The 12,467-nt window shown below is 46.8% G+C and overlaps 1 protein-coding gene across 3 annotated transcripts in view; it reads right to left on the bottom strand.

Annotated features, from left to right (window-relative positions):
• plxna4 (plexin A4) overlaps nucleotides 1-12,467 on the bottom strand; it is a 226,540-nt gene that overhangs the window by 17,043 nt on the left and 197,030 nt on the right. For all 3 annotated transcript variants that reach the window (XM_035528507.2, XM_081724030.1, XM_035528508.2), the window contains 4 exons: nucleotides 11,730-11,889; nucleotides 7,664-7,767; nucleotides 3,111-3,210; nucleotides 1,104-1,294 (listed from right to left, as the gene is read on the bottom strand). In XM_035528507.2, coding sequence (XP_035384400.1) covers nucleotides 1,104-1,294; nucleotides 3,111-3,210; nucleotides 7,664-7,767; nucleotides 11,730-11,889 — 555 coding nt within the window. The remainder of the gene's footprint in view (nucleotides 1-1,103; nucleotides 1,295-3,110; nucleotides 3,211-7,663; nucleotides 7,768-11,729; nucleotides 11,890-12,467) is intronic.

Here is a 12,467-nt window from a genome sequence, read left to right as displayed (position 1 = left end):
CGCGCGCACACACAGGCACACACTCACGCAAACACACGCACGCACACACAGGCACACACTCACACAAACACACGCGCGCACACAGGCACACACTCACACAAACACGCGCGCACACACAGGCACACACTCACACAAACGCACACACAGGCACACACTCACACAAACACACGCACGCACACACAGGCACACACTCACACAAACACACGTGCGCGCACACAGGCACACACTCACACAAACACACGCGCGCACACACAGGCACACACTCACACAAACACACGCACGCACACACAGGCACACACTCACACAAACACACGCACGCACACACAGGCACTCACTCACACAAACACACAGGCACACACTCACACAAACACACGCGCGCACACACAGGCACACACTCACACAAACACACGCGCGCACACATAGGCACACACTCACACAAACACACGCATGCACACACAGGCACACACTCACATAGAACTTTGTTGTTGCCAGAAGCTATTTCTGCCCGATACCTTTGATTCTCTGCTACGATTAACTGTGAAATATTAAAAATAAACAAACAAACAAATAAATAAATAATTTTAAAGGCTCCTGAAGCTTCCCATCAAGATAGCAACTCAAAGCCCCAACAATCATCAAACCAGCAGGGTGGAAATGTGTTGTAATCACAAATGACATCCCCAGCAACTCTCCTCCAGGCATTCAGGCCCCTGAGAAAGGTCACATGGTCGACGCCAGCAAATTACAATTAGGAGTGGCTCTCTAATTTACGTTTAGCAGCAGGGATTAAGAAACTTGAAAATTAACAGATATTAGAAGGGTCACACCACTGTAAAAAGAGCTTAGAACATCTCTCATTTTACGCATGGATTACTTTTACCCACTGCCCAGCCAGATTTAGAAACACCCAAATCTATGTCTCAGGCCCAGTACCTGCAGCAGAGGCTGACCAACGCACAACGCTCTCCATGTTAGAGTGTTACCATGCAGGATGTTGATTAATTATGATCACTCAAAGGCTCAGCGCTGCTGAGCCACTGAGCGAGAGTGTTTGCAAATGAGGCGTCTGGTCTCCAGGGGAGACGGGGGGTGGGGGGACTCACCTTGGTGGCCAGCAGCCTGGTCAGGTAGATCTCAGACACCATCTTGCTGCCGCGGTCGCCTTCCTTCTGGTCACCGTGCTCGTGATTCTTCACCAGGTGCCAGACCTTGACGCCGGTCTCCAGGTCGGGCGTGATCATGGGCGTTCGGGAGCGCAGGCTGTCCGGGCTGCCCGTGTACTTGATCATGTTTTCTGCACGAGGCAGGAAGACACAGACACAGGAGGCCCCTGACACATCAGAGGGGCGGCACTCGAGCACAGACACGCCACGCCCACTCGAATCGGTCGCTAGCCATGCTAGGCGCTCGGGCTCTTGTCGATCTGAAATTGGATGTGAATGTTTCAGGGTGTACAGATGCTTAATTTTTCATCCCTTCTGCTGAAGTCGTCGTGGCCGACGGGAGATCGAACGAGTTTTGGCGGAGGTGAAATTTTTATGGTGCCGCCAACGCACGAGGCGGCCGTGACATTTAAAATGCATCGAGCTCAAGGAATGTTTACAGAGGGTGAAAGGAATTGATCAGCTGATCTAGAACGACAAAAACACACATACACATGCATGTGATATGCGCGCACACACACACACACACACACACACACACACACACACACACACACACACACACACACACACACACACACACACACACACACGTGCATACACAGAAACACACTAATACAAGCAGACGCACACACACACACAGGGTGTTTTCACCGTGGCAGATGCAACAGAAATCAATTTCTCTGGAGAGAAGACAATTCTGCTGAGAGAGAGAGAAAAAAACCCTACCAGACAAGCAGAGAAAGACAGAGAGAGAGAGAGAGAGAGAGAGAGACAGAAAACGGAAAAAAGAAAAAGGATGAGAGAGATTGGGGAGAAAGAGAGAAACAGACAGCTCCAGAGAGACAACGATGAAGGGACAAGTACATACACATTTCTTTACTACGTCAGCTTTGGCTGGGATCATGTGGACAGGTTTGTCTGTATCGCTGCTGTCTGCTTTATCTTTGTCCTTTTTAGGGTTTTTCTGTCTGTTCTGCATCAGTTGCACAGACCCAACCACATACACAAATCTGACAGTTTCTTCCAGTCCCACTAAACCGTGAAACATACAACCCATGGACTGAAGTGAAACAAACAAAACTTCTCTAAGCGGATGTCAAGCTTGACTCGACCGACAGAATGCCCGTGTTCTACCGATGCATCAACAGCTGTTTCCAGCCAGCGCGTCCCTGACTGAGACTGAAGGTTCGAAGCCATGGACGGGGTCCCCACCGCGCTCCCTGACACGCTACGAACCCCGCCACGTGCCATGGAGAGAAGTGATCCACACTGAGCCCTTCCTGAATGCCTCTCAGCCAATCACACGGCAGGCTGTAGATTCCTTGAGGGTGGGGATTCGTAACGAGCCTGCTCACACTTTCTTTTTTCTTCTCAGTTCCCACCTTTCGTGCCGCCGGTTCAAAGCACCTCTCCTGCTCCTGCTCCCGAAAAAGCTCCTTTTTGTTTGAAATCAATTCTGAAAAGAGACTAATACCGTGTGGCATGTGCCCCCGGCCCCTTCCTTGGCCAAAGCCCTCTGCCGCGTGTCACACGCCGCCTCTCTCTCTCCCCGTCATTTAAGGCTAATTTGCAGCTGTGCTGGGTGCCTACGGAGATGAGACACCGTTAATGCGCTATTTGAAGTGTGCGGCGAGTGCTCTGGCCGCGTGCTGGCTTTGATCTTCTCCTTTATCAGATCCAACAGCGCGCTGGGTGATGGGACCGTCTCGGAGGGGAAGTCAAGTGCAAAGAGACCCCCGCTCTGGCTCCCCCTCCGCCTGCCTTGTTTCCGTCTTTGAGCTGAGCGTGACCCTACCCTTCATGTAAGGGTCCTTTTAGGGCCTTGAAGGAAACACTCATCATTTCAGTCATAGTCTACTCTAGCTTTTCCATGAAATTGGCCTCCTTTTTATAATTCAGCACCCCCGCCCCCACACACAAGCACACAAGGCACACAAGGCATACCGTATTTTCCGGCGGACGTCCTGGAGACAGTGGAGTTGTTCACCGAGTTGTAAGCAGTGACCTGCTTCGGTACGAGTGCCACAACGGTGTTATCAGGCACCTATAGAAACACAGACACAAACGCAAGACAATTATCCGCAAAGGAGCAGAAGACAAGTTCACCACAACGGTTATCATCACCAGAACCGCAATAAAGCATGTGCTACTTAAAGTGATTACTCTAAAATAATAACGTTACATGATTAATGTTAAAGGGTTTCTGATGGCAACGGAATGATGGATGTGATCAGATCCTGCATTTCACTTATTTTCCCTGCTACTTTTCAACTTTTTTTTCCCCACGTATAATGGCGCCTCGGAGAATGAACTGTTCCCAGTTCATTAATGCCTCTTAAACTGGGACCAGTGAGGCAATGCACTGGTCAAAGAGATTCAGTCAACACAAGTGAAGGGGGCCTCCTCCCTGACAAGGACCTTCTTTCTCACAATCTGGCAACCCAGGTTCGCAGCTGAATGCACAGTTAACAGGTTGTGTGCTGTCCATCAGTCCGTCTAGCCAAACCTACACCTGCTCACCATGACAGGCAGAACCTCAGAGGACCTGAGTGGTTAGATCGAGAAGAACATGGCAGCAGATCAGACCACAGAGCGAGAGAGAGAGAGAGAGAGAGAGAGAGAGAGAGGAAGCGAGAGAGTGTTCCTTCCCTTGGTAACAGTGAATCTACAGCCATGAAGTTCATGGCTCACTTAAGCTATCGTTGGGATACATTTGAATGTTTTCCTAATCATCCCTCCTACTGTCAGTGTGAGTGAATTCGCGCTTTAATAGATCCTCTGATGCCGATAACATTCTGTCTGCTTGGTGAGAGGGAATGGTGGCAAGAAGCTTGTGTGACACAGTGATGAGCTTCCCAACAGGAAATCAAAAGATGGAATGTCAGAAACTCCGATGGGGAGGCGCACATGTGACCAGAGAGGAGAGACGTGGATGAAAACCTGATCGTCCAGGAGGGCCAGGACTGCAGAGGGTTTGTAGAAACAGGCAGATGTCCACATAGAGTCAGACTGACTGAATGAATGAAAGAATGACAGATTGAATGAATGAATGAATAACTGAATGAATGAATGACTGACTGATTGACAGACTGAATGAATGACTGACTAAATTAATACCTGACTGACTGAATCACTGACTGAATAAATGACTGACTGAATGAATGACTGACTGATTGAATGACTGAATGAATTGATAAAAGAAAGAAAGAAAAAATGAATGAATGCAAAAAAGACAAACGTCTCAACTCCACGGCTATTCACCAGGACAGATGCTGTAAGCGTGATACGACCTGAGAGCTGGTCTCCAGGCTTCAGGAGACAGAGAGTGTTTTTCTCCCACTCCCCAAGAGTGAATTAACTTCTGTCTTCATTATCTCATCTCCGATTCCAATCGCCTCTTAATGCATTCTCCCACCCTCCGCCCACACAGCCAAGGACCCAAGCGCTGCCCGTGTGACATTTAATTTGAGCGCAATGTGGACCCCCCACCCCCCCATGTGTGTGTCTCTCTCTCTCTCTCTCTCTCTCTCCAAGCGTACGCTTACCCTGGAAATTATTTACACCATAATGAAGCAGAGGCTTGTCTCTGGTCCTCTCCACACAGACAAGCAAACAACGGGCGGTGACAGTGATATGAACAGTTTGTGTGAGCGTGTGTGTGTGTGTGTGTGTGTGTGTGTGTGTGAGACAGGCAGGTGACAGACACTATCAGCCTCTTGGTCCGGTTGTTGTCATGGTTACTCTCATGACCTGCTCTCCTTGTCCTGTCCACTATTTGGAGGCCCTGTCAATCAAAGTCTGTTCATCTAAATGACCTGGAAGTGATTGGCCTGTTCAGTCTATTACAGGGTCATGAGCTGAAAGTGGATATAAATCATGAGTCCCCTACTGGTTGGTAAGGGATGGCAGAATCAAAACATCATGGAGTTTTAAATAAATCAAAAGTAAATCTTTTCAGTTTCAGTGTCACTTTTGAGATTCACTCACTGAACCCTCATTTTTGAATCCTCAAATCTTTATCCAAATTCTTTGAAGGTACAACTGGTCTGGTGACCCCTTCCTTTCTTTTACTTTTCCTGCAGTCTTACATGGAGCAATTACACCATCAAAGAGATGAAGTCCACACCAGGCACTGTCTACGTCTACCCCCATTACACACACACACACACACACACACACACACACACACATAAATACACACACACACACTCAAATACACAAACATACTCAAATACACACACATATAAATACACACACATGCATAAATACACACAAATATATAAATACACACACTCATAAATATACACACATATATAAATACACACACACACAAACACATAAATACACACACACTCATAAATACACACACACACACATAAATAAATACACACAAACACACACATACACATAAATACACACACACTCAAATACACACACACACTCAAATACACACACTCAAATACACACACACACAAATACACACACTCATAAATACACACACACACAAATACACACACTCATAAATACACACACACACACAAATACACACACACACACACACACACACAAATACACACATATAAATACACACACACTCATAAATACACACATACACACACACACACGCATAAATACACACATATATATATAAATACACACACTCAAATACACACACACACACACACATATAAATACACACTCAATTACACACACACTCAAATACACATACATAAATACACACACATATATAAATACACACACATATACACACACACTCATATAAATACACACACACATAAATACACACACACTCAAATACACACACACACGCTCATAAATACACACACACATATATATAAATACACACACACTCAAATACACACACACACACGCACATAAATACACACACACACAAATACACACACACTCATAAATACACACACATATCAATACACACACTCATATAAATACACACACACACATATATAAATATACACACACACAGATACATACACACACACACACGCACGCACGTACATGCACACGCACACACACGCACACATGTTTCATTCTTGTTGAATTAGAATTTCATAAGCATGAACAATTTGGTTCTTTCTCTATTACATGATGGGTGTGATGATGGGTGTTCAACAGCAAGTCAGAAACAGCCATCAACAGAAACTTTTAATATTCTTCAAGGAACATCAAATGTGCTTGAGGATATATATATATATATATATATATATATATATATATATCCTCAAGCACACACAGACATACACACACACACTCACACACGCTCACATACACACATATATATATATGTGAGTGTGTGTGAGTGTGTTTGTGTGTGTTTGTAGAGACAGAGAGACAAAGAGAAAGATATAGAAAGTTAGAGAGAACGGTGGTATGCTATAGATAAATAACATACATAAACTGAGACCTGCACACGTGTAGTACCAATAATCGCGTTTAGCAAATACACACGTTGCTTGTGCACATATGTAGAACATGCACCTAGAACATGAATGTGGAACAAATGAGAAACGAATGGGAAAGGAAAAGATGCGACACGTGTGATTTACTGCTACTGTCACAAAGATGGACAGCTCAAGATGTTGCACGTGTGATTTACTGCTACTGTCACAAAGATGGACAGCTCAAGATGACGTCACGTGTGATTTACTGCTACTGTCACAAAGATGGACAGCTCAAGATGTTGCACGTGTGATTTACTGCTACTGTCACAAAGATGGACAGCTCAAGATGACGTCACGTGTGATTTACTGCTACTGTCACAAAGATGGACAGCTCAAGATGACTTCACGTGTGATTTACTGCTAGTGTTACAAAGATGGACAGCTCAAGATGACGTCACGTGTGATTTACTGCTACTGTCACAAAGATGGACAGCTCAAGATGATGTCACGTGTGATTTACTGCTAGTGTCACAAAGATGGACAGCTCAAGATGATGTCACGTGTGATTTACTGCTACTGTCACAAAGATGGACAGCTCAAGATGGAACTGTCATCATGTCGTGCGATCATGCCCATTCGTCTGGTCTGTGCACATGCTTGAAACAGGCCACACCCACATCTGGCTACGCCCACCTCCGTGCAGTTCCTGCGTCTGCAGCGTTTTCACGCATGTTGAGTAAACTCGGTGTGAATAATCTGTGTTTGGCAGGCCTGATTATGATTGATGCATCTACAACGCTCTCCGGTGCGCTAGGTAAATCCTACGTGTGTACACAACCTGTGCTCTGTCTGCAGTGGTTTCCTCAACTAGAACCTTCTCCACTGAAGTTATTACTTTGGCATATTAATTCCTGTAATCCATGACACATCAGAAAGCGTGCTTAGCATACAAGTTTATAAAAGTGTATATTAGAGTAGCCTGGTTAACATGGCCTGCCTAGCTGTTCTAATTACGACAGGGCTGTGTGTATCGTCAGAAGAGATGTAGAGGTGGGTGTGTGTTAGGTGGGCCGTTACCTGATAATGAGACAGCATATTGAGTCTCTTCCAGTCGCTCTCGATCTTTGTGGTCATGTCCTCGTCCTGAAGAATGATCCGGACCCCTCTGCACTGACGCCACTCTGCAAGGACACGCCATGTGATGAGAGGATCATGGGAAGGAGGACAGAACTGTGGGAGTTTGTGTTTTTAGCTCCTAAAGAGCATCACCTCATGGTGCTTAACGGCAGCTAATTAAAGGTGGTAGTGCTTCGTTCATCAAGACGCAAAGTCTGAGGCAATAGTGTTCATCGGTTTCCTAACCAAGTTCTTTGATAGTGTGTGTGTGAAGTCTAAAAATCAAAGGCCACTTCTTAGGGCAGAAGAGAACGAAGAATTCCCACTTTAATGAAGCCTGAGAATGAGTGTGTGTTGTGAGAGGGCGATCCAGACACGGGAAGCTCGCTCGTGAGCAGAGGAGAAAAGAGTGAGAGAGAGCTCTAAGGAGCGAGGGAAAGTGGGAGAGAGAGAGAAGGAGTGCAGGAGGTAGAGAGGTCACTGAGTCTCGGCTTCTGCCTGCTGGGGCCGGGGGGTTGATGGGGGCAATTAGGGCAGGCGCTGAAAACCACGTCCTTTTTAACATTTTTGAAGAAATGTTATCTGCAGAGGGCCGAGCGTCCGAGGCAGCTGCACCAACTGTGCAACACGGAACCATGATTGTGGTTCCTGCTGTGGCCCCTGCTAGTGCACTGGGGCCCGTGAAACCCCTCCAGAGGCACTGGACCCTGCAGCTTCAGCTTCGGAGGGGTATTTAAATGAGAAGCGCAAAGCAATGAATGAAATAAATATTTCCTTTCACACCATGAGAGACGTGGCGAGACAAATAGGGGCTGTGTGTGTGTGTTTGTGTATGTGTGTGTGTGTTTGTGTGCGTGTGTGTGCGCGCGTGTGTGTTTGCGCGTGTGTGTGTGTGTGTATGTGTGTGTGAAGCCTCTCCACTGTTGCTATCTGTGGCTCTGATTGAGAGTAGATAAACAAAACAGCAATCACAAGGCGAGATGGTGAAACATGTCTCCGGGTGATGGGAGAAGGAGAGAGAGAGAGAGAGAGAGAGAGAGAGAGAGAGAATCCTTTTGTTCTATCCCTCAGTACTGTACATCTCTCTATAAACATGCAAATGAACAGAGGCTCCAGAGAGGCTGGAACAAACACACAGAACATTGAGCAAAGAGAGAAACAAAGAGCACAGACAGAGAAACAAAGATCCAGAAATGAGGAGAAAACGAAGAGAAACCAGAGCAAGCCAGGATTGTCCTGATTCCCAAAACTCCCAAAATCCACCCAGGATGTTCTCGGACATTAGGGGCAGAAGGAAAACCACCCAGGAGAAAGAGGGAGAGACCCAGGAGAAAGGGAGATATCCCTTCACATCTGTAGAAATTCAAACACGAACACAGAAGAAGCTTCAGTTCAGAGCTATGACTTACATAAGCCATTTATGCTGAAGCCTCAAATGCACCGGCACAAACCCGAAGCTGATTTTAGATTAAAATGTAATGGAACAAAGACGTTATTTGATTTTTTAAATTTAATTAAATTTTATTTCAGATATTCCATTTTCAGCCAGCACCTTATGCGCGATCATTCCTTCCAATCAGAACTTTGCCGTAAAAATGTTTATGGCCAAGCTGGGATAAGTAGACCCCCCCAGCATCTGCCAAGCTGTCTTTCCTCACGTTTAAGAACTTCCCATCACCTGGACACGATAAACCATTAGCAGGCCCTCTGGTGTGGCATATAATCCCGCTGTCGTGTCCAGTTTCACACTCAGAGTAGTCAGTGTGAATCTAATTTGCGCCACATCACTTTGCAGTGACTAACTTCAGGAATACAGTTACAGTAACAGCCCAGCTGCTCAGGGAAGACATAGCGGATCAATCCAAATGAGGAACCATCCCAAGCAGGCTGAACTAGGTCAAGTTTGGGCAGAATCTCTCTCTCTCTCTCTCTCGCTCTCGCTCTCTCTCTCTCTCTCTCTCTCTCTCTCTCTCTCTCTCGCTCTCTCGCTCTCGCTCTCTCTCTCTCTAATGGACTTAAATGGAAGGTGAGGGACAGGTTTCCTATGTGTCCTGTCCCTACGGACAGACAGAGGTAAAGACGGCCACGATCCCATCATCCTTATCGAGCCTGCAGGTCAGAGGCCAAAACAGGCCCACTGTCCATTTAAAGGGCTAGATTAGCCTAGCGCTAACACCGCTGAGGAGAGCAGTTTCCACAGGGGCTAGTTAGCCTGAAGCAAACACAGCTAAACACGGCTTGTGTGAACCTTTGTTCCTGCTTAGCATGTTTGGTTGGACTTTTCCTTTTTTGTCCTTTAAGGGATACTGATGGACCTCTTGTGATGCCCCGAGAGACAGTTGACAGCCATGTTCGCCTGATCCGTAATTAAAACGGTCAAATACTTAGAGATTTCTCCTTGCAAACCTCATTCAGTCCTCCCTCTTTGAAGAAAATAAATAAATAAATAAAACAGCAAGATATTTTACAAGGGAGCGCCCGTCAAGGGGCTGAAACAATTTCCTCCTCTCATTACGGAGGCTGTCCCTTCGTGGCCACCATACCATTACTCCACAGGGGCCTATAAATATACTATTACAGGAAAAAAAAATCTGACATGAAAGGAGGTCTGTATGGCCGTGCTGATATATTAGTCCGTATATATATATATACAATTTTTTTTTTTTTTAAACGGGCCACTTACAGACTCTCAGTCCAAGGGAAGTGGGGGATACACAATCCGAGAGAACGGGACTTCTGGGGGGTGTGATGGACTAGCTCCATTGCAAATCCTGCACGTGTGGCCTCTATCATGAGGCATTTGTGGAGGGCAAAAAAACGGAATTGCGCATATTGCTCTGTTATTTTTTTTTATTGCGGCTAACTGCGTTTCCCTCTCTCTTTCTTCCTCTTCCTCTCTCTGCTGTCAGTTCTGCGTGCAAAATTAGATTTGACCACAGACTATAAGTGGCCTGCATGTGGGTGTGCTCGTGAGCGCCATGTTTCACTCGCTTCTTTGCTTGTTAGAAGCTACCAGGGTGGCGAAGCCAGGCACCTTCACATCTTCCTTTGTACCAGTTCTTCATCAACACATCCAATCAATGATCAGTGATTCAGCTGAACCATTACTGGCCCTTTTATCCGGATGCCAGGACAGTGTCTGGCTGTTATCTGCAGACACGGGCTTACGGCCCGGTCCTTAATGGGACAGCGAAGTTCCTGTTCTCCGAGCCTCAGTAGCACGGACTTGCTCGTCTACGAGCAGGTCACCTTTTGGCGCCTTACTCACACATCTTGCTATCACCACACTATTATAATAAAAGGCTGTCAGCGTGTAAACTTTTGACCGCCCGCCCGGCGAAAACCATTACGGGGACATGCACCGAAATGAGTCGTGCTTCACAGTTCTCTTTTCCTCGCTAAAAGCACCAAAGCTGGGTTTTTTTCCATAATCGGTTGATTTATTCATGCACCTTGGTCATAACTAATGGACTTACATAATAACACGGGTTCCTCCTCCACTAACAACACACACACATATCTGTCTCTTCATGTCTTTTGTGTCATGCAATCATGCCTACCATGTCCATGGCCACATTTTCTATTTATTTTCTGTGCATTTGTTTTTGGGCCCCACGGGACTCTTTGGCCGTCACGCCTCAGCGAGACGGAGGGATTGTGAGGTCGGTGCATCTAAGTGCTCCATTATCGTCGACTGTCCTCAGCCTGCCTGTCGAATTCAGCTGATCTCAGCAGGTCAGTTCGGTTTCAGGTGCGGCCTACACACAGGAGCTAACCGTGTGCCGGGTTAAGGCGTGGCCTACACACAGTGGGCCGGGTTAAGGCGTGGCCTACACACAGTGGGCCGGGTTAAGGCGTGGCCTACACACAGTGGGCCGGGTTAAGGCGTGGCCTACACACAGTGGGCCGGGTTAAAGTGTGGCCTACACACAGTGGGATGGGTTAAGGCGTGGCCTACACACAGTGGGCCGGGTTAAGGCGTGGCCTACACACTGTGGGCTGTGAGGTAGTGCAGATGAGCCCTCACCCAGGTCCATGTCAGTGGCCTTCTGGCGGTGCGAGTAGGGGACATTCTTGTAGATGGCATCTAGAATCTTCTCCTTCACTTGGCTGATGGTGTCACAGTTCAGCACCTTCACCTGAATCTCTGGGCTCTTCTCATTGTCTGGGTGGATGCAGTTCACCACCTGCGAGGGGAAAATTAACAAGCCATCAGTCGGACGCACAATGATGGATCATTTCCGGTGCAGAGACTGGGATGCACCTGTGTTAATCCAAACATCCTGGAAGGGAAATGTAAGTATAAGGTGTGTTTCCAGAAACACTTTTTAATTATTAGTCTGTTGCTAAAGCTCTATCGTGACTGACATGCGTGTACCAGTGACCTGGTTAAATGACCATGCGGGTGTAAGTGTCACAAGGGTGTGGCTGTCTTGTCTTCCCGGTGCAGTGATCAGCCAATCATGTCTGAGCCGTGACAGTAAGAATGCGGAGGAGAAGGTGCAGGAACACGCCCAGTGAAAAGCCCCCTCCCCCCCCACCGCTAACGACGGCTGGCCCCCACTCTGCAATTAACACGATAATTATCATCATCTTCCTCGACATCTCTCAGGGCGAGGATATCGTCATCATCATCATCATCATCATCATCGGCCATAATTACACGGTCCAGAGGAAAGGCAAGTTCCCTGATATAGGGGAACGGAGTGGGTTTATAGCTCTTCTGCAGACTGCTGAGACTGTAACAGTCACATACTAAGAGTCT

This window comes from Electrophorus electricus, chromosome 11 (genome assembly GCF_041902795.1).
Source record: "Electrophorus electricus isolate QZ-2024a chromosome 11, ASM4190279v1, whole genome shotgun sequence".
In the NCBI taxonomy this organism is placed as follows: Eukaryota; Metazoa; Chordata; class Actinopteri; order Gymnotiformes; family Gymnotidae; genus Electrophorus; species Electrophorus electricus.
The sequence above is the reverse complement of the archived record's forward strand: the minus strand, read 5'-3'. Positions and strand labels throughout refer to the sequence as shown.